This window comes from Botrytis sinoallii, assembly GCF_014898435.1.
Source record: "Botrytis sinoallii strain Bc 23 chromosome Unknown BSIN_012, whole genome shotgun sequence".
Lineage (NCBI taxonomy): Eukaryota > Fungi > Ascomycota > Leotiomycetes > Helotiales > Sclerotiniaceae > Botrytis > Botrytis sinoallii.
Window position 1 is genome coordinate 721,329 of NW_024066039.1, and position 21,527 is coordinate 742,855.

At 42.3% G+C, this 21,527-nt stretch overlaps 4 protein-coding genes across 4 annotated transcripts; 2 read left to right on the plus strand and 2 right to left on the minus strand.

Annotated features, from left to right (window-relative positions):
* Positions 1-1,559: 1,559 nt before the first annotated feature.
* On the minus strand, positions 1,560-4,648 carry EAF02_007236 (uncharacterized protein; the record flags this gene model as incomplete). Its single annotated transcript, XM_038903284.1, has 4 exons — positions 1,560-1,808; positions 2,450-2,814; positions 2,899-3,642; positions 4,483-4,648. 4 exons carry the CDS (start codon positions 4,646-4,648, stop codon positions 1,560-1,562), a joined length of 1,524 nt encoding a protein of 507 aa, XP_038756763.1.
* A 1,156-nt stretch (positions 4,649-5,804) lies between these two features.
* EAF02_007237 (uncharacterized protein) lies at positions 5,805-7,808 on the plus strand (the record flags this gene model as incomplete). Its single annotated transcript, XM_038903285.1, has 3 exons — positions 5,805-6,562; positions 6,828-7,586; positions 7,636-7,808. The coding sequence occupies exons 1-3, from the start codon at positions 6,442-6,444 to the stop codon at positions 7,806-7,808; spliced, it is 1,053 nt and encodes a 350-aa protein (XP_038756764.1). The 5' UTR covers positions 5,805-6,441.
* Positions 7,809-12,473: 4,665 nt separating this feature from the next.
* Positions 12,474-14,512, plus strand: EAF02_007238 (uncharacterized protein; the record flags this gene model as incomplete). Its single annotated transcript, XM_038903286.1, has 3 exons — positions 12,474-12,937; positions 13,010-13,677; positions 13,737-14,512. The coding sequence occupies 3 exons, from the start codon at positions 12,474-12,476 to the stop codon at positions 14,510-14,512; spliced, it is 1,908 nt and encodes a 635-aa protein (XP_038756765.1).
* Positions 14,513-17,243: 2,731 nt separating this feature from the next.
* EAF02_007239 (uncharacterized protein) lies at positions 17,244-18,939 on the minus strand (the record flags this gene model as incomplete). The annotated part of the gene is made up of 4 exons (XM_038903287.1): positions 17,244-17,327; positions 17,381-17,973; positions 18,025-18,514; positions 18,589-18,939. 4 exons carry the CDS (start codon positions 18,937-18,939, stop codon positions 17,244-17,246), a joined length of 1,518 nt encoding a protein of 505 aa, XP_038756766.1.
* Between the last annotated feature and the right edge of the window lie 2,588 nt (positions 18,940-21,527).

Here is a 21,527-nt window from a genome sequence, read left to right on the forward strand (position 1 = left end):
TGGGCATTTTATCTTACAACGAAGAGCCAGGCTCCCTACTTAACACATCGAATCAGCCAAAAGGGGCTTAAAACTCTTGACCAGTTGTTGCCCAGATCTTATAGGGACTTATTTGTTATGGCAACCCCAGACGGGAACTCGCAGAGTGGTTCCAAAACTACCTTCCGAGTGATTGGCCAATTCGTCAGACTATTCGAAACCGCCTCTTTAGTTTCAAGGCTGTGGCTTGATTTATTTGCGATGCGCAGCCGTGTAACAAGTGCTACTATTGCCGTTCTAAGAACATCGTATGAAAATCTTCATCTACGATCTCTTTACTCGCTTCTTCAACGTCCACAATATGCCATCAGTGATGGAAACAGCAATTCAATGAGCTCCTACGATACGTGTTCCTATCGAACTCAGCGACGATAGATGGAGAAAAGTAGTATATACGCTCCAACAAGAATATGGATCGAAATAAATAAGGATGATCGATCAAGCTGATCACTCAACAGATTTGAAGCCAAGCGAGGAATCTGCTACGAAGAAGAAAAATGGAACCAACGAGATGAGACTGAAGCATTACAAGAGCGAGCATTGTTCTTTCTCTAGAATGCATTTGACACCATATTGCAATGGGTACAAAAGTTGAACATGTCAAGGACATCATTGCCACTTACGATCCCGCGCACGCTGCGATATCCTACGCCATACCATCGTGCTCGGACTCGCAATGGAGCACATCCTAGCAAAGCAAGCTGCACCTAGAGCCCACAAGCAATCGCCCAAGATAATCGATCAACACAGCCATATGCACGCCTCACCTCTTCTCCCCAGAAGCGAGTAGAGACATACCAATTTACAAAGACACTGCTCGCAATCCACATGAACACATCGACATCCATCCGAATCACGCCTCATTTCCCACCATCCAAATCATCAACCCACACCTACAGCTTCAAATCGCAGATATCACACACGAGAATGACCTAGAGCCCTCTACAACCAACCCACCATAACGCAAAATTTTCCCATCATCTCATTTAGTGCTAACATTCGTTTAACCATTCATCCATGTTTTAATTTATTTGTTCCTCACAGAGTTCTCAAATTCGGGAACTAAGCAGTCTGGAGTCTGAATGAATACTCATACTTAGGTATCGTCCTAATGTTATTTGTTCATTTCTTTTCTGGGGAGTGAGAGGGTAGTAGTAATGGTTAATGAATGATAAATGATGGATGATAAGTGATTGGTGGTGTGATTGATACGATTGAAAAGGATGTGGATGTATATATAAGCTTATTCGGAGATCGATCGATATATTGTTTAGAGTTACGAAATAGATATCTATAAAAGAAAGAGACATATTTTTTCTTTTTTGGGGGGAGGGGAGGAGGGATATTCAGATGTTACATCTTGTTTTGTTTCGTCTTGTTTTGTTGGATATGAATTAGGTTTGATGTTTGTATTTTGATAATATTTATTTCCAGTATCAATTTTGATTCTTTCGTTCTTTCATGTCTCATCTCTCATCATATCTATCTATCATCACGTTTCTCGTTATGTCGATCATCACTCATCCCATCAACCACCTCCCCCACCCACCCCCATTCTCATCCTCATCCTCAAACCTCATCCTCATCCTCATTCTCATCCTCAACCTCAACCTACCAATCTCCTCCCTCTCCTCAACCCACAAATGACCCCCCGCCTCCTCCAAAACCTTCGCATGTTCCTTTTGCTTCTCCCCCGCCTTCCTCGCCAAAAACAACGGGGTATTCCCCGCTTTATTACGGGCGTGTACGCTTGCGCCGCGCTTGAGTAACTATTTGTGGTTGGGGTTAGTAAGTGTTTAGTCAGGTTTTGGGGAAGTTCAGGGGACTGGGGATGGGGTTTTGATGAGATGAAAGAGGAGGCGAGGAGGTTTGAGATGGAGATGATGAAATGATGAATAGGGGAGGAGTGGAGGATTTGGGGAGTTTGTAGGAAAGTTCATAGGAAAGTTGGGGGGAGTTGAGGGAAACTCAGAGAAGCAGAATTGCGATATGCGAGTATTTGTCTGGACTAGCAGACCGACTGACATGATATTTGAAGGGTTTTCAGGCTGTGAGATGAGATTTCACTGTCTCATTCAACTGATTGTAATATCGGAAACCATTTCATAACTTATATATAAAGATTTTAGATATTTGGAGTCTTAAAAAATGATGTACATGTGCTTTGAAAACTCCTGAATCTTCAAAGTGACTCAAACTTCATGAACAAATAATGCAAAAATCACAAATGATTTGACACTTCAAATGATTTGAGTAAAGATCATTGCGTGCGTCAATGCAATAGACTGCTCCATCAAAGAAAAGAAAATCAAAACTTTCATTATCGGACAGGAATTCGAAGATTAGAAACCTGGAAAAATTTACAGGAAAAGGAAGAGAGAAAAAATCTCAAGCAGAAGCACTAACCTACTTCTCTTAATAAGTCTACTGAAGGACCTACTGCCCCCAAATGTAAAGCGGTATTGCCAACGTAATCGGTTGTTTGAAGAAGACCAGCTCGATCATGGTCGAGGATATTGATGATGGCATTCGTGTCACCCTTTTCAATTGCATATCCTAATCCCGTAAATGCTTGTTGTTGAGCTGTAACTGCGACTTCGGTTGGTGGATGTGAAAAGGCTGTGCTACCTTCCTCGGTCATTTCTCCACGAATGGAACATTGCATTTGCATGGTAACATCGTCGTATGAAAGATCAGGAAGAGCGAGGAGGAATGAAAGTTTAGTGAGGGCGGCTTCAGTTGTTAAGTCGTGACCGAAAACTACACCTGCTCTGCCTAAAATGGTGGCTGGTGCGTACAGTGGGGAGACGGAACCCGAGTGGCATTGTGATACGTTGACCTATGATACACCTCTCTCACATGCTTCTTTCATGATTTTGATCATACTTCCATCGTCTCCACTGGGTGCGTTACCAGCCCCGAAAGTTTCGAGAATCAGGCCACGGAGGTTCGGAATACGAAGGACGGCATCGATCATTTCTGGTTTGATACCAGGGAAGATACGAAGGCATGCTACGTGGGAAGTATCAAGATTTAGTTGTACTCCGAATTTAGCAATCGATCGTGGACGACGAACGAGATTCCAATTGACTGTGGCTCCTAAAGCAGTCACCTTTGCTAAAGGCTCACAATTTGGTGAAGCAAACGCATCAAAGGAGGTAGCCGAAACTTTGGTAGTGCGGTTTCCACGGAATAAATTGTGATGAAAGAAGAGACATACTTCCGGGATCATGAAAGTTCCGGCTATGATTAATGATCCAAGGAGGTTATCCACGGCATCAGATTGTAGAGCAAAGATTGAAGCCTGAGATCCCGTGAGAATAACAGGTTTTCCAAGATGGGACAGCATAAAAGATAAAGCTGAACTCGTGTATGCCAAACTATCTGTACCATGAAGAACCACGAAACCATCAAATAAATGATAATTTCTTTCAATGGTGGTCGCTATTTGTGTCCAACCATTTGAAGATATTGATGAAGAATCTAGTAAGACGGGAAATTCGTACAAGGTGTAACGAACATGTCGAGAATACGTGCTTGGAGGAGTACGTAAACTGGGTAAATATTCTTCTGTAGTGTTTGTGGTCATAACTGGCATAGGATCTGAGTACAAGTTAGTCATTAATTAATTTTCCGAAACATATTGCGTATGTGGTGGATTATCGTTGTCGGAATAAAGCAATACGTATCCAAAGCGGAGATAATGCAATGCAATGAACGACGATGGGATGCATGTGATATTTCTTAATATAGATCATTCAATGGGAGTTGATTGAGATATCACCGAAGGACTACCACTGACATCTCCCGAAATGAGATGATTTAGAGAGACTCACTAGGGCCATTCAGTGTAACTTGGAGACGCGATTATGTGTACAAGAAGTCCCTTGAGATCTTCGAAATATGTCACACTCAGCGAACACTTCCTAGCGACCTACACGACTTTCGTCATATCGGCGTAAATATCTTGATGGTGTTTCAAAATTGAAGACATTGGACGTCATTGAAGATTGTCCAGCTCTCCACGATATGAAATTATATGGTACTGGTATAGAAACCAGAAGAGTCTAGAGCCATACCATCACACAATGGACGACAGAATGAAAATAAAGCCAAAGTCGAATAAATCTAGACTTTGAGAGCAATTTCCAATGATTGACCAAGTCCATACAACCAAGTGATCCTTCAGACCTGAATGGTTCTCGATTCAATGGCCCTTTGGATTTGAATGTTTTGATGACCTGATTCACAATCAATTGAATTTCAATGTACCAACTTGGATTTGACCATGAAATGCTCGTCAATTTCGATTCACATGTGACAATCGCAATACCCCTCCATCAAACTAGAGACTTGAGATTTTGATTCTGAATTGTGTACATTCATCGCGCGTGTGATTGTGATTGTGTAACAGAATTTCACAACATAAAAAAATTCTCTTACCTGGATTTGAGCCGTCGTTGAATGATGGTCTAGTAGCCATTCCTTCTTTGAGGAACCCTCTTGCTGGAACCAAGCCTTCCGGTGAAGATTTCATACAAATGGTACCTCCTGTCATAATGATGAGAACTCTACCCTCTGGGTAAGATTGTGTCGCCATGGTGGACATGGTGATATGATGGTACGTGGTTAAGGAAATACTGAAGTGAGAGGAGAAATGTATGGATCGCTAGGAGACTGGTTCGTAAGGGCTTGTACTTGGGCTCGGAATCTTTGGGATTCAAATACAGCTTGAGCAACGAGGGGTAGGAGACTTTTAATTTCCTTGATAACACGAGAAGAATATGGTGGGATATTGATTGTTCAAATTGAAGTCAAGATATGATATTGTTTGTCCAAATTGAAGTCAAAGTATGATATCGTCTGAAGATCCAATACCACACGAAAGAGGGAAGTGATGAGATATGATGAAATGAAATGTGATGATATGGTCGTCGTCGTGGTCTAGATTCAATAAATGAAAGTAATGTGAAGATGATAAAAAATTGATTGTGTTCACATGAACGAATGAATGAAGAATGATGAATTATTCAGAACATCCACATCCATATTTTTCGATCAATCATCTTTCACGAAAGGAAAACTATAACGTAATTGACCAATTAGAGTTGAGGATGGAGGATGGAGGGAGGATATTGTTGAAATTTTGTAAGGAAAAGCAAACTTCACTTCAAGACTTCAGTCTATCAGACTTCAAGGCCTTATTAATCAGGATTTCTGTGAATGTTGGTAGTATGTAGGTTATAGACCTTGTCATTTTATGAAGAGATTGAATGAATACCTACGAGTATCTAGGTAGTAATTGATTGATTGATCTATTGTATGTCGTACCTACCCACCTACCTACCATCCTCCTAGTCTACCACACCCAAAAACTCGTGATGCACGGAAGTAAAAGTATCCATGTCCCGTCGCCAATATTGAGGTTATTCCAAGAAAATGACATTCAACCACCATCGCATGTTGGATGTTACTTTGTACACAATCAATCTTCTCTTCCTTCCTTCCTCTTCCCTTTTCATGCAACTCCGTACAAGGGAAGGAATTAACCTTTCATTTGAATGGTCTTGACACACTCGACAGGCTCTATCCATCCGTACCAAGACTTTTTTATATATTGAAGCGTTATCCTTCTTACTACGTACACACCATCGAGATTACTAATCATCACCTGTATCAAACATGATCCCTTCAGGGAGAACAAACGATGATTGACAAACGACTGGTGAATGATGTTCCTTCATTATCCCAACCCATCCAAGCATCCAAGCATCCAAGCATCCAAGGGAAAACATATCAAAATATACTTTCCTTTCCTTTCTTTACATTCATATACATGTATATTCATTCCATCTTCATAAATACCGTCCATTTCCCTTCACGACGACAATGTCATCAAATATCATCGGCATCCCGTCGAATCTTCATTCTCTATCACTACTACTACTCCTACTCTGCTTCCTCCCATTCAATTCTTACCATCCAGACCATCCAGACCATCCAGGGACCGTACCCTACCTCTTACCTACCTAGCTCACATCATTGCCAATTCCATCGAGAATCATATTAAAAGCTTCAAACTCCACCAGACTCTCGGTCCCGAGATAAAGTCCGACTTTGTACCCAAATCCAACCACTCCATCAATCCGGGTGACATACAATTTTTATTTCTTTTGCCAAGCCTTCAATTCTTTTCAATTCCAATATAAGCATAATTGTGACATTCATTCTCTTCTATTTCTCTCTTGAATTGCATGAAAAAAAGAACATCCGTACACAAGAAAGTCGAAAGTCGAAAGTGATCACCACAGTCCAGCCCTTACTTCGTTCGTTCCCGGTACCCCTCGCCCTTTCCTGCATACGCGAAATCCTCCACTCACGCGTATAAATTCTAGCTTGGCTATGCGACAAACCTTCGCATTTACAACCGCAGCCATGGCAGCAGCTTTAGAAGATACCCCCGTTTCCTACGAAGATTTGGCTGAAATTGAAAGGGAATTTGATGATGTTGAAACGGAAATCAGTATGTCTGAATATATTTCTTTTTTCCTCTTCTTTTATGACGTTGGAGGTACTTTGATGTGCCTACTTTGGAGGGGTTGAGTGCGCCACGACTTTTGGACTTTATCAGATCAAGATCAAATCGGGTCATCTTTTTGTACGACACTCCATGGATGTTCATAGTATACATTACAATCATTTTTCATTATTGCTTTGTATCTTTATAGGATCTGCCAATATTCTTTCTATGGTTTGATGTGGTTAAACATCATGACTAACTTCATCAGTTCGACAACAAGTTTCCCTCACACAACCTCTGTATACCCGTCGCAACAAAACTATCTCTCAGATTCCCAATTTCTGGGCCCTGGTACTCGAACAAGCTCCTCCAGATATAGATCAATATATTCAACCTTCCGATTCCGCTCTTCTACTTTCCTCACTTACATCTCTGCATGTATCGCATTTCGAACTCGAAGATCCACAGTCCACCAAGGGCGGAGATCCCAGATCTGTATCAATTACATGGACTTTCTCTCCAAATGAATATTTCACAGATGAGACATTGGTCAAGAAGTTCTGGTATCGAAAGAGTCTTGGAGGTTGGTGTGGTTTGGTCAGTGAACCTGTTAGGATTCATTGGAAAAAGGGAAAAGATTTAACCGGAGGTTTATTGGATATGGTTTGTGATGCTTGGGATGCAGAACGAAAGGAAAATTCGAAAATGACTCCACAACACAAATCTCTCGAGAAGAAAATGAGCAATACAAGTATGGGAGGTTTAAGTTTCTTCGCATGGTTTGGATTTATTGGTCGTAAAGTTAGTGAGGAAGAAAGTAAAGAAGCAAATGCGAGAGATTCAGCAAAGAGGGAAGCTAGAAAAAATGGAAAGAAGGTGGTTGAATCGGATAATGATGAGGTTGAGGAAGATGATGAAGATGATGAAGATGATTTGGGAATGAAATTGGAAATCTTTCCAGATGGTGATGATCTTGCTATTGCTATTACGGAAGATTTGTGGCCTGGTGCTATCAAATATTTAGTTCGTCTACCCTTTAATTCCCCAATGTGCATTACTTGCTTCTTTATTATGAGAAATGCATTACCATATAATTATAGCCGCAGCACAAGAGCAAGATGCACTATCAGATGCCGATTTTGAATCAGATGATGATGATGATGATGATGATGATGATGATGATGACGATGATGATGAAGAAGAATTGAATGAAGCAGAGAGACCAAATAAGAAACAAAGATCTTCTTAATCTTTAGGATCACATATCTTCTTGAATTAATCTGGTTCTATAAAGGGTATTTAAAAGGGTCGGTTGGGTTAGGCGATCTTCAGAATGGATATGAAAAGTTTATTTATTTTTTATATCTTTGTTGAATTTCTTGGGGTTGGTAGGAAAAGGATGGTTTGCTTGGATGGCATGGTGTTTTTTTGACTCGGAAGTGCAATTGCTATTCGATCGGGTTGATTGAGTTGTTTGGATGCAATGAAATTTAATTAATGCATTAAGATAAGATGATAGATTATCAACAAATCGCAATGGGGAGTTGGAGTTGGAGTGGCGTTGGCGTTGGAGCTTGAGGTTTGGGGTTTGGGGGTTGAATTGGAGAGGATTTTTTTTTCAACGTGTGAGGATGGTGATTACCTAGGTAGTGATAGATGGATGGATGGATGGATGGATGAGAGAGAGTATAACAGAGTACTAGGTAGTCAGAATAGAATAGTGGGCTACATGGATATATGGATATTTCTACAATTTCTCTCTCTCTTCTACGTTTACATACCTACCTAGTATACAACGGCGCTGAAGAATTCTTCATCTATCTTCGCAAGGGAAGATTGGATATACTTATATACTTATTTATTAACGCAGAGTGTATTTATAAAGATTCTTTTATTTTTCTTTCATGTTTTGGAAGCTGGGGAATCTAGATGATTGTATGGATTTGGTGTTTAGGTACTGTTTACTGCGGTGGTTTTTTGTGATTTTTTAATCTTTGCTGTGGAGATTGGAATGGGGAATGGATTGGTATCTCTTTCTTCGAGATGGATACACATCCTGATATGCGGACGGTTTAAGGAGCGAGGGGGAAATATATGAGATGTGAGATACGTCTTTTGATTATGCGAGTGTCTTTTCTATGGGAGAGTTTCTTAGGAGGAAAGGAGGAGGGGATGTTGAGTGGGGAGATGGAAGATGAGAGAAGAACAGGTAGTGGTGAGACTAGATGGATTTATTGATGAGAAGTTGTATGGTGCTAATGCAGGGAAATTAAATTGGAGAGAAAAGTGATGAAAAGAATGGAGGATGTAATGAGAGCAATACAATCAGGATATTGTAGTTAAGCAAGGTACACCAGTGGTAGGTAGTTTTATTATTCAGACAGATGGCGCTTCGAGGCATTTTCTAGTAAATTATTTCGACAATTGATTGAGAGTTCTCAATATATGAGATGAGATGAGAAGAGATAAGATATGAGAATTTGGGGGTTTGTAGTTTGTAGTTGTTAAATAGGTAGGGAGGTGCTGAGATGAGAGACGAGGACAGTCTAGAGAGAAGATGAAATAATTAGGGGATTGGAGGGATTAGATTTCTCTGGGTTTGAGGTTGTGTGGGCAAGAGGTATGTATTTATTTGTAAGGATTTGAGAGCGATGGTGTTATTCCAGAAGATAGGATAATTGTGGAAGATCTCTATGTATGTTGTTTATTTCAATTTATTTCATGTCGATGTAGATGTAGATATATGGAATAACAGTCTAGCTACAACCAGGAAGGAAATCTGGAGAGAGGTTTAGGCTTGGGTTGGTGATGTCATTTATATGATACGATATGCGATGAATAGCTGATGGAAATCTTCGAGGGGATTTTATTACACATCTACTTACGAAGATAGACTACTTAGGTAGTGTGTTTGAGAAGGGGTGATGATGATGATGATGGAAAGTAAAGAGGGGAGGAAATATGAGGGCGAGAATACAGATAGATATGTAGATGATGGTGAGGAATTATCTACTTATTGTGAGATGGAATATTATGATAATAAAATATCAGAGATAATTTCTAAGGTTCCACAGAAATTCTGTCTGCGTTTTGAAGCGATGTTGAAGTTGCTTCTACATGGGCTTTTGGGATCTCATCTTTATATTTTCTTGACTTGAATGTGTTTTCAAATAGTCACCTCTGGTGAAATGAGATGGAGATTGAGATGGAGATTGAAGTTTATATTTATATATCTATATATCTATCCTATATATCTATCTATATATCTATCTATATATCTATCTATATATCTATCTATATATCTATCTATATATGGATTCAGTTGAGTGTCAAGACGTCGGAATATTGAGGGACATGAAAATTAAAACTAAAGCAAAGTTTGAGAAGATTCGCAAAGGGAAAATCTTGTATTTCATCTTGGGAGTTAAATATGGGTGTTTTGCGCAGGGTTTTGGGGTATGTAAGAACTTGGTCGCCATGTAATCTTACTAGAGTGTTCAGGGCTTGATGTGAAGATGTTTTAGTTGTGAGATATAGATCTGGGACGGGAATAGAATTCTTAGCGTTGAGTGGATTTGAAAACATGACCTCTCTCGGGGTGATGGAAAACCTGAAGACTGTAAAGGTAAATTCCTATACTCGCTATCATTCGAATGGAAGTTTTGTTGTTGCTGTGGGTATTGTTTTAAGAGTGATAACACTACTAGCACTCCGACAGTAAACCTAACTGAGGGTACTGTACACTGATCAATTACCGCAATCCGAATGCCAAAGAAGGACATAAGATTGATTGAGTATACCAAATTGCCTCATCATAATTCATTGTCCGTAAGTAACCTCTCTCAAGTCGCATTAGCTCGAGGCATTCTAGTTAGAATATCCACATCTTTATATACCCTCCACCACACCACATTCGAAATCTGCAGTGGGGATCTCAAGCACTGATCTGAAGGGCTAAGTGAACCATCATCTTAACTTCCCACAAGAAAGGCATGAAGTAGGTATATCCAACTGCCCATTCACTCACCCTCTAACATAGAATCCCCTCATCCCCAAGTGCCAAATCACCATCTGCCACATATTTAAAACCCCAGATTTTTACACCTCAACATCACCAAATGGAAGCAAGCTTTAATCGTAGAGTATATAGGGATAATGAGCGGAAGTATTTCTAATCACCTAGTCAAACTTCAACAAGAACCACGTCCATAAGTAATCTCGCGAATAAGCGACGGGATTTTGATCTCATGTCGTCACCGAATGACTTCTTACACTTAGTACTGTCGTTGAACATTAACCAGTGAAACACAATAATTATGATAATAATAACAACGAGTAGCAAAGTAGCGACAATTGCAACGGTAAAATTGCGTGGAAGAAGTAAAATTATCTTCAGAAAGAGCTTACAATGCGACGAAAACGGTCTACATTCGATGCATACTGTAGCGTGTAGTAGCTTCATCTGAGCTTACCAGAAATCACGACTTGAATCCTCTACTCTGGGAATATCTTGTAACTGATCGTGTCCAGTAATTCCGAGTCGTCTTATATACATTTCGGTTTCGTTTTCAATGATGGGAAGTATCTCTCTACAAGTTTCATGTGACCACGCGAGGTTCCTTTTCAAATACTTATATAACCTTCAACCCTCCGAGTAAACCCTTGCACGACATAATACGACCGCAAAAGTCATATCAATACCGAAATAAGAATTGCAAAATCCCCCCCCCCCCCCCCCCCCCCCCCCTTCGTAGCAAAGATGACAAGGGGCCAGAAATAGTAAGTATGAGAAGCGATGATTTGGATCGAGAGGATTGAGACGTTACATTTGGAGAATCGAACACGTTACTCAATGATAACAATGTCATTTTAACGATAGCGCTCATAATTACGTTTCTTGAAACATCTACAAGAGTAGATGGTGGGGTTAAAGAAATGCCGACAAACACCATTCAGCACACCATCTACCACACCAGACACTCCTCCCCCTTCTGCCCCTCCGCCAGCCTCCAAACCCCAACCCAAACCCAAACCCAAACCCAAGCATCTCGAGATCAGAGTCAGCAGTCCTCACCTCGTACAAACCCTGCACATTCGGGAATTTTCCCCCATCTTCGAGTAGCACGCATGACATGCCTAGTTTCACCATCTACAGCGTACGTTACATATTTATTTCACCAAGGATGAGATATTGATATTGGATTTGTTGTTTTGGGAAGATATGTATATATACCCATCTCCATCTATCCATCTATTCCCCAGGGAATCCCTACACAGAAAAAACTGTTTACAGTAGAAAATAACGAAGAGATATTACACTATACACATTTCGAAAAAGAACCACAAAAGTTTAAAAACCAAGCCAAAAACCCTACATACAATCCAATCACTCGATCACTCGATCCCATTCACCCCTCCCCCCAAAAAAGCCTTCAGGCTTGATTCCCCAAGCTGAGAACCCATACACAAAATGACAAAAATGACAAAATACAACCCACTCCAAACGTTTCCAGCGAAAAAAAGTAAAGCCGAGGTTCAAAATATGGTTCATTCAGTACACGATGCATTCTTTTTCTCCCCAGTCAGACGCAAGCCATTCTAGTCGCTAGCGCATTGCCAAGCAGATATCCAGCTCTCCAGGTCTCCACTCCCCAGTCAGATGCTCAAATAATTACTCGCGTAACATCATGCTGTGTAAAGTAACGAAATGTATTCAGCGGCGCCTAGAAATCAATAAATTTCCGAATCGTATCACGGGAATCGGTTACGCAAGGAAAGAGAAAGCGAGAAAGATAAATACTAGACCTATAGAACTGTGAAAAGTCGTTGTGAGATCATCAAGCCATAGATCGAAATTCCTCTACCGATTTTCTATTCTTCTATACACAGGATCTTGAAACCGATTCGTGTCATAATGCCTTACAATGCTCGAGTAGAAGTTCTCCCAGAACCAGTCAGTCGCGGTGGACTAGACGACCCCCGAGCTGCAGAACAGCCGTCTTTTGGGACACGAATGTCATGTCGAGATGCAACAGATTTTCTCTGCAACATCGCAAACATCTCGCCGTTAGAGCCGGGATACCGCAAAGCGCGCCATATACACATATCAGATAGCGAGGCCCAGACAAAACTCCATCAGATTCTCTCTCGTTCAAGGGAGATTAGATTGCCCGCAAGTGAACAGAAGCTCTTATCTGATCTCGTCCCTGGACTGGTTGTAACTGGTGGTTTGAGTCGTTCGCCAGCGTTTGATTGTCTACCCGTTGTGTCTCATTGGGGTGAGCGAACGGGTGAATCCTCAGCCCCAGATTCTGCCGCTACCATTCGACTTACTTCCACGTGGGAAGCCACTCATGTAGTTGCAGAAGGAGCCACTATGTAATGTCCGCTTGGAGCACCCTCGTGGGCGTTGAAGACCCACGGAATTTCTCCTCTACATGTGAAATCTAGCAAGTTTTGCCAAACCTACTCAGCGGAAACAAAAACTCTGACTACGACTGTTGCCTTGGCTCGTCGAATTGATACCCCTCGAACCGGAGGAGTTCTGGGCGCCGCTACTGATATATCTAGGGTACGCAACGCACGCGTTGCAGATGCTGTTGATTGCGCCATGGGGATGCTCTCAGATGCTGCAGAGCTCTTGGCCGCTCGGAATAGAGTGATTGAGACAGGTATCACAGAGCGTCTCGTGTTTGCCGAGGTACACGAAGCGGTCATACCAACCTGGTGCTCTGTCCGAAAACCTCTCCCTCCAAAGTTGAGCGGAGTGGCACTTTCAACTGACCAGGATACCATTGACGTCCTCGCGGGGGAGGATTGCGAGGGCCCGCTACTTAACACCAGCATCTTCTCGATGGCAGTTGGTTATAATCGCGGTGTTTATGGCGGGTCAATATCTGGCTTATGGGCGATAATGGACTCGGGTTTCGTCCTTGATTACTCGATTGGCAAAGATAGTGCTGCAATGGCAGGAAAATTAGCTTCCACATTTTCTGAAGTGGCTGCTGTTGCTGAAGCGTCTGTCTCCGCTGGCGAGCATATCACTGACATTCGGGTTGTTAAGGGTTGCAACTACTCATGCTTACGACAAAAAACCATTATCGAGGATACCAATCCAGGTCGCTCCCGCCCGTGTATAGTTATATGGAACGATCTTGCCCGATTGGCCCGTTATAAGCCTCGCGGATGCCGGTGTTTTGTCACGTTTACTACGATGGTGGTGGTGGTGAGCAGATGGCGGCGATGGCCGGTCTGGGATGCGTAGTACACGACTGGATTGATTTGGGAGCCGATATAGCATGTGGTGAGATTAGCAACATCATTCCGACGCTTACAGGGGGATCGTTGGAGGAAGAGCCACTGGCTGAGGTGTACTCGCGTTTTATGGGGGCGATAATATGGTATCGCGATAACGACCCCTTCAATCCTGCTGCTTTGTGCATTTTATTTACACATTGGTGGCAACTTGCAAACTGTCGCCATAGACCCATTTCCCTCTTTGGTCGAACCGACCTTGACACTGTGAGCAGAGGAATTCTTCCCACAATCCCGCAAGAAAGGCCATCATTGGAGCACTTCCGAGCCTGTGGTACCAAGATCGAGCGTAGTGAGCGTGCTCTCATTAATGCTGAGGCGCGGCTTCAATCTATCGTTTCCTCGAACCCGTTGCCGGAAACTCGAAGTGTTGTTGAACTTCTTGTCAATCCAGTCATTGCGTATGTAAGAGGGGGAAATATTCTACCCTTTGAAAGCGAATTTGTTGGAGCTGTCCTCGCGGCTGAAATAGCATTGCCTCAGGGACAGAAAATCATAGAGTTGTGGGACCTTACTATTGTCATGTGGGAATCCGGGGCCATGTGGGCGACGGGGATCGCTAGCCTTTGCTATACTCACAGCGGAAAATTCAATTGTGATAGGGCTCGTGATGACTTATCGGGAACTACCTGGAGTTAAACAGTATAGCTCGTTGTTTCTAGAGCCATCATACTAGCATTTCAATGTATTTCCTTGATGAATCCCAGATAGCAGAGTCAAGCTCGTGGGAGGGTTCTCCTTTCTGGTGAATGTCCATGAAGGACTGCACCTCCCAATCGAACTAGCTTAACAATTAAATGAATACATACGTACCAAATTTTCTCACCCCACAAATTGTGTTCTAAAAGCTAGTATTGTCGACCGAGCAGCCAGAATGAATCAACTCGTAAGCATCATTCGCTTGAATAGAGACAGATGGGATACAAACCCTCACATTCATCCCAGAGGTTATTCACCCCAATGTATTCATGTCCGTTTGATGCTCTGATATGGATCTGATTTCTCGCTCTTGTACTGCTTTCGATTGCAACCAGCACAGCGGTGAATAAAACTCACACCTGATTGGGCCATTCTAAACATCATTGTTAAGTCATGGGCTTTGGACGGATGTATTAAGACATGTTCCGAACGACTGACACGGAGCTTATTTGCATCATTCGGTATCCAATCCTTCGCTTATTGCAGTCCGACCCCATCTTGGTACCCATATACACATCCCACGTTCTTCTCACGTTTTTGACACGTTCCACCCAACCCCCGCTTTAGACCTGAGTACGTGTGCCATCCAATCTCGTTTATTCCAAGAAGAAGATGCTTGATGACGATCAACATCCAATTTCCACTCTCTTCCAAAAACACCCCTCTCCTTTTCTTTTCGTTCTCCAAAATCATCTTCGAAGCATCTCCCAACAGACAATTCCACAAGTCCCCCGATACCCCCAAAACGAACTCGGGTCTCACATGGCGCTGCAATCCGAGCTCCGACATAACGGTCTCATTTCCCCAGACCACGTTTAAGCGCACGATATAAGCATGCCCAATCCTTCGCACCCAAACGCACGTGCTTATTCAATCCAGCCGTGTGGGAGACCGCATATCATACACTACCAACGACCAAAAATCTTATCTTCATGAGCTGTCATAAATCCCACGACCACGGTTCTTGCATCTTGGCAAAATCGCATGCCGTAACGTTGCGTCTTGGGCTCAATTCCTAATCTTCTCAAACCAAAGAATCCAAGCGCCCAAGCCCATAGGCGATCTCCTAGAATACCTTTTTCATGCTGTGTGAATTTAATGTGCTCTAGCACTAATCAAGACCGGTTGTACCCGCCAATGTGGAATGGCACGTTGACTTTCTCCGTGGTCCCCACCAAATCTCCGTACCTGAAGATCCATGGCCGATCCTATCACATTTCATCATTTCCTTCACGCATCCGTTGATCTATGCTCGTCTAGGTATTGAAGCCCATGAACATTTCCCAAGAGAAAGCACGGAAATTTTTCTGGAAACATGTATTAATACATTTCCTACTTTAGTATGGACCTCGGTATACACCTCGCAAGAATGTCTCAGTCGAATAAAAGAAGGATTACTAACGCTCCAATTTAAGTGGTAAGATTCTCTAATCAGCCGAGTAAATTCTCCGGACTCGGTAATTAACAATTTCCCGAATAGGTCGTACTTGCAGTTTTGTGTACCAAAAAAAGAGCTTATCAAGAGAGACAGCAAAATAGCAATAATGTGTAGTTAGGCAGTGAGAGTGAGAGTAGGTGTGGATGATAAACAAGAGACAGGAATAATGAGATATCAACTAGTCTAACCTACAGAAGGAAGGAACCATAGAATAGTATGATAATCATATACTCCATGGAATGTTCTTGCAACTAGGATTGAGATGAAGCTATTCCATCTTCGTGCATGGCAAGAAAGATTAGCCGAAATCCGAGTGAACGGATATACTACTTAATACATCAACTGCAAATTATAATGTTTGTGATAAGTGATAGAGAGTTGACCCGCCAGTAATTTGAGCAATGTGATAGTGGAGACATGATGTGATGTGACGGACAAGCTTAGACCGGATTGCAACAGGTACCACTGTAACAACGGGAACGCGGGATGCAGGGAAACTTCCCAGTATCTTGAAATCCACGGAGATTTTCTTATGCCCGGAATTCTTACCAGCATCTGAAACGTCGAGATCATCGATGAATGTAAGCAGCGAAGAAAAGTGATTTGACAGATATTCAATTATTCTCTTCCATTTGTATGTAAGATTGGGGCTAATCCCCGAGATATCTGGTTGACCGCCGTGACGATTAATCCAGGCCAAACACCCATCCATCCATTCCTCCCAATATCTCCTTCCAAATAGTACATGTACTTCTCCAACCCAATCAATCAACCAAACCTATATCTCAATAACACAATAATCCAGAAGACAAACAAAGAATACCACCACCACCGCCATCCATGATGACAATCTGCGAATTTAAAATTTTCCTTGCCACCTATCCATCCATTCATCCATTCATCCCTCCATCAGTTGCCCTGCCCGTCCAATATGTGCCGTTTAATTTTATGTATTGTATGTAAAAATGTCTTTCGTTCAATCCAAAAGCCAAGTAGTAGTAAACCGAAGTTGAAATCTCGCTCGCATCGCAGTCACAAAAGGGTATCCAGGCGTGGTTCTGACATCCTTTCATTGAATTCCAGTTCGCGCAAGTGCAAGCAAAGCAGACAGACTGTAGGAGAATAAAAGGTAAACAACTCGCATATGTCATTTTTCATCTCGTCGTAAAACCCTAGCCAGCGGTTCGAAAAAAGTAGTGAATGCGAAAAAGGGCAAAGCGAGTACGAAGCGAATTAAAAGACTGTTCCATCACTGAGGATGGCAATTGGTGGACATTGAGTGTTAGGTCGTGAGATTTCGGCCATTTCTCTGCCTCCCTATTTGATTTATTAGTACAATGATACGGAATGAATAAATCGTTGTAACATACCTTCCAGCTGCCAGCCTCCAACATCTGTGGCAGAGATAACTTGTCTTGACCAAAGAGTCCTAAACTGGCATTGACCTCTTCCAATAACAAATCTAGGAACCCAACGGTTACAGCTCTCCACTCAACGATCACATCATCATCTGGTGTGAACATTGGAACGACTTCCAAACTTGGTTTGCCTTCTCTCTCTGCATTTCGGTGGAATGCTTCGAGGCCTCTCTTGGTTTCATCTCTTCTCAGCGTCAATACGCCAGTGTCAATGAATAGACCTCCATTTCGATATTCGGGTAAACCGGTCAATAATTCAGCTCCGGCGAAATGTATGTTCATGAGCTTAGTCATTGGTTGCATAAGAGAGTAACAAAGCCACTGAGAGAGTTTGTGGAAAGGAACAATTGTCTCCCAAAGAGGGGTTGCGGCATCTGCAGGCATCGTAGTTAAACGCCATGCATCACCGATGGATGTGCCATCAACTTCTGTGCGAGATGCTGGCCAGATTGGTGCAAGACCATCAATCAGGACACTCCAAAGGGTGGGCAGAGGAACGATTGGTACAGATGCGGCTTGTGTAGAAGGATGGGAGATGAGGAAGTCTGTAAATATTAGGATTTGATTCTGCAAAATGTTGTGAAGATATTACGTACCTAGCATGTTTCCAGGTCTAGCATCTGCACCGAAGAGAGAAGGATTTCGTAAAGCTTTAGCAAGTTTAACCAGTAAACCAGTTCTACCTGCCAAACCAGCAATCGGATTCTGCTCAGTGACTTGAAGACCTGAGCTCATGATCTCCACAGTCAATTGGCACAATCCATCTGCATCGACTTTGTGTGGTTGTTCTGGATCACTACTGAAGGTACCGGCCTTGAACATTTCCAAACTGGCAATTGCCAAGCCTTCACTTCTCCTGTATGTGCGACCACTCTCAACACTCTTATACTTCCATGATGTACCGGCACCGGCATCGAGTAAGACAGATACAAGGAAGAGATCGAGAATTCGGCGACATCGTTCGGAAGGATCAACTTGGCTTGGCCAGCTTCCTAAGAGCTCCCCGATTCTATCTCTACCTCCTACGTTGAAATGTTGCCATCGACCATGAGGGGGAATGGCGTTATAATCAGGTGCAAAGTCGCGCTATAATCACAACAGAAATTAGCAACGAGATCTTTTGCACCAGTGCAATGTGTAGTGGAGATGTGAATACATACCTTGATCACAGAGACGACAAACTTTGTGGTATCTTTGAATCTTCCCATATCGACTTCAAAATGATTCAAATCATTCTTCTTAGCCTTCTCCAATACGATGCCACATCTTTCCCGTACAGCACCAATGCTTCTCAAATATCCAGCTGGGTCGACATTTGGATCTGGTGCCTTGGGAAGTGCGATCTTGGGTATGGTGGGGATAGACATTCTTGAGAAGCCAGGAGTGGAGGGTGATTTTAGTGAGGATTGTGATGAGCGAAAAGATTGAACTTCAGTTAATTGTGTAGAGTTTGTTCTTGATGATGAACCATTCGAAGGAGAAGTCTTTTCTTTGCGTGAAAAGAGGCCCATACTTCCGTATTTAAATGTCTCCCCTTGCTTGGTCGGTATGCCTTCTTTATGCAGATGCCCTGTATGATGCAGCGCAGTGCGTCCTTTTCGTCCCCTGGTAGATAACTCGTAGTTTCGTTGGCTGGCCGCACTTGGTCACAATCACCGGATGCCCTGTTAATCTGCAGAAAAGCTAGGTCGGTCTTTTTTATTTTATTTTATTTCGAATCACCTTTTTTTTTTTTCGTAACGGGGCCTTTTTGATTATCGTTGTTGGCAAATGCACAGTACAGACAGCGCTCTGGTTTCGATAAGCCCGTAGCTGATTTGGAGAGGGGAGGGGGCTTTGTAGTCCTTGCGGCCCTTGTTGCAATCCGTAATTACTTGATCCTTTCCCTTGGATAGCTATAGATTTACGGAGTAGGTCGATATTAGGTCCTTGCGTTTGAAATGTTGTCTCGGGAATGGGGATCGACGGGTTCACACCGCGGAAGAGGGAAGAAGGAAGAGAAAGATGATTTGATGGTTGCCCGAGACTTTTGGTGTGGATAGTAAGTGGGGGAAAGTAGAGAGGGTACTACTGTAGGTAGTGTAGTAGAGAGAGACAGAGAGCGAGCGAGCGAGATAGGATAGGATAGGACAGGATAGGATAGTGAGTGAGTGAGAGTCGTAACTGTGGATACTAATAACAATTTTTTCTTAATTTTCCAAAGAGGAAGGAAGGATAATCGAAAGTACGAAGGAATAGGTAGCAAGTGATAACAAATGAGGAACAAGGAGCGTTGGATGAATTATTCCGATTAGTTATATCGTATATATTTCCGTATGTGAGTAAGTATGTGTGTAGTAAGTGTGTAGTGAGTGGTACTTAATAAAGTCGATAGGACGTGATTGGACCTCAGGACTCATGTAGGTATGGATGGTATGTACGAGTTTTATATATTCCTTTAGTTGGAGGCAAAGAATATGCGTGTGTGTGTATGTGTGAGTAAGTGAGTGAGTGGATGAGTGAGTGGATGAGCGAGCGAGTGAGAGGGAGAGAGAGAGAGACGAAGAGAGATGATCTTTGGCAGGAAGAAAGAAAGGTGTTCGAATCTGCAATAGAAGACGTATGTTATGTATGTATGATGTATGATGTACGATGTACGATGTATGATCTATGATCTATGTCTGGTGGGAGTATTATTATTAGGTGAGAAAAGAGTGCTTCTTCGTATGGATTCGTATGAAGTACTAATGGGTGTGATATGATCGTCTCGTCTCTTTTCTTTTTGACCAGGTCCAGACTCCAGAATAATTTTGATCGAATTCCCACCTCCAGTTTTCTCCTCGACTTTTCCCGTAGATAAGCACAGAATAAGGTAAGGTACCAACTGTAAATGCGGTGATATTAGGAATAGTGGATTGTGAATAGTGGAGGGAGAGGTGGCTGAAGCATCATTAGTAGTGATTGATGTGAATAGTAGAAAGTACCTTGTAAGAGATTGATGGCATATAGAGTACCCGGAAAAAGTTTATCAAGAAACAAGATGGAGCTGGATAATATCGGATGAAAAGCTGCTTTACTTTACTTTGCTTTGCTTCACTTTGCTTTGCTTTGCTTCACTTTGCTTTGCTTTGCTTCACTTTGCTTTGCTTTGCTTCACTTTGCTTTGCTTTGCTTCACTTTGCTTTGCTTTGCTTCACTTTGCTTTGCTTTGCTTTGCTCTGCTTTGCTTTATATTGGACTTGATTTGCTGATATCAGGTTTCAGCAATTCTAATGCTTGAAGCTTCCAATGGCACACGAGAGGAATAGGCCTAGATGAGTAATTATATTGGTACGAGGTTCAAGATCCATCTTTGATACCTAGTGGAGACAACAGCGATTAAGATGTAGGTATTAAGTATTCGGGTAACATCTATAGTCTTCCGGTAAGTATACTTAGGGATACCGGCTGGTATGTAAGTCTTACTATGGCTAGCTTCACGTTCCTGTCTGGATTGGTACGTGTGAATTACAGGTTGAAGGTTATGATTTATAAACACGTGGTGGATGGTAAGGTAGATTCGTTGATCTAGTCGCACCAGGAGGATCACATATAGCCAATGATTACGATATCTAGAGCCATGGAGAGAGTACAGAGCTTCTTCATCAAGTCAGAAAGAAGTTGCTGGAGAATGGATACCTATGTAGGCATGCAATCTGTACCTACAGACAGATAACGTATAATTAATTGATTGTAGTATATACGGAGTGGCCATGTAGGATTAGATCATTTAGATGAAAACAAACACGAAGGAATGATGATTGAGTGCAATATGAATAAATATATTCCTGTCGGTTCTTGGGATGTCAAGATTAGCAAAGCAATCTGGATGATGCGAGATCCACACACACGACGACGTTAAGGGAGGGGTTAAACTCAGTCAGGGGCCGGTATGCTTTCAGGATCTGTAAGAGAACAAGAATACACTTCCAACAAGCCACCGAGACTACCTGGGTATTACTCCATGCAGAACGTACACCAAGATGCGTTGCGTACTTAAATTTTAAGAAAGATCCATAAACCGAGAAGGCCGGTGACATATTGATTACCGGCTAAATTCCTTTCTCCATGCATGAGGCAG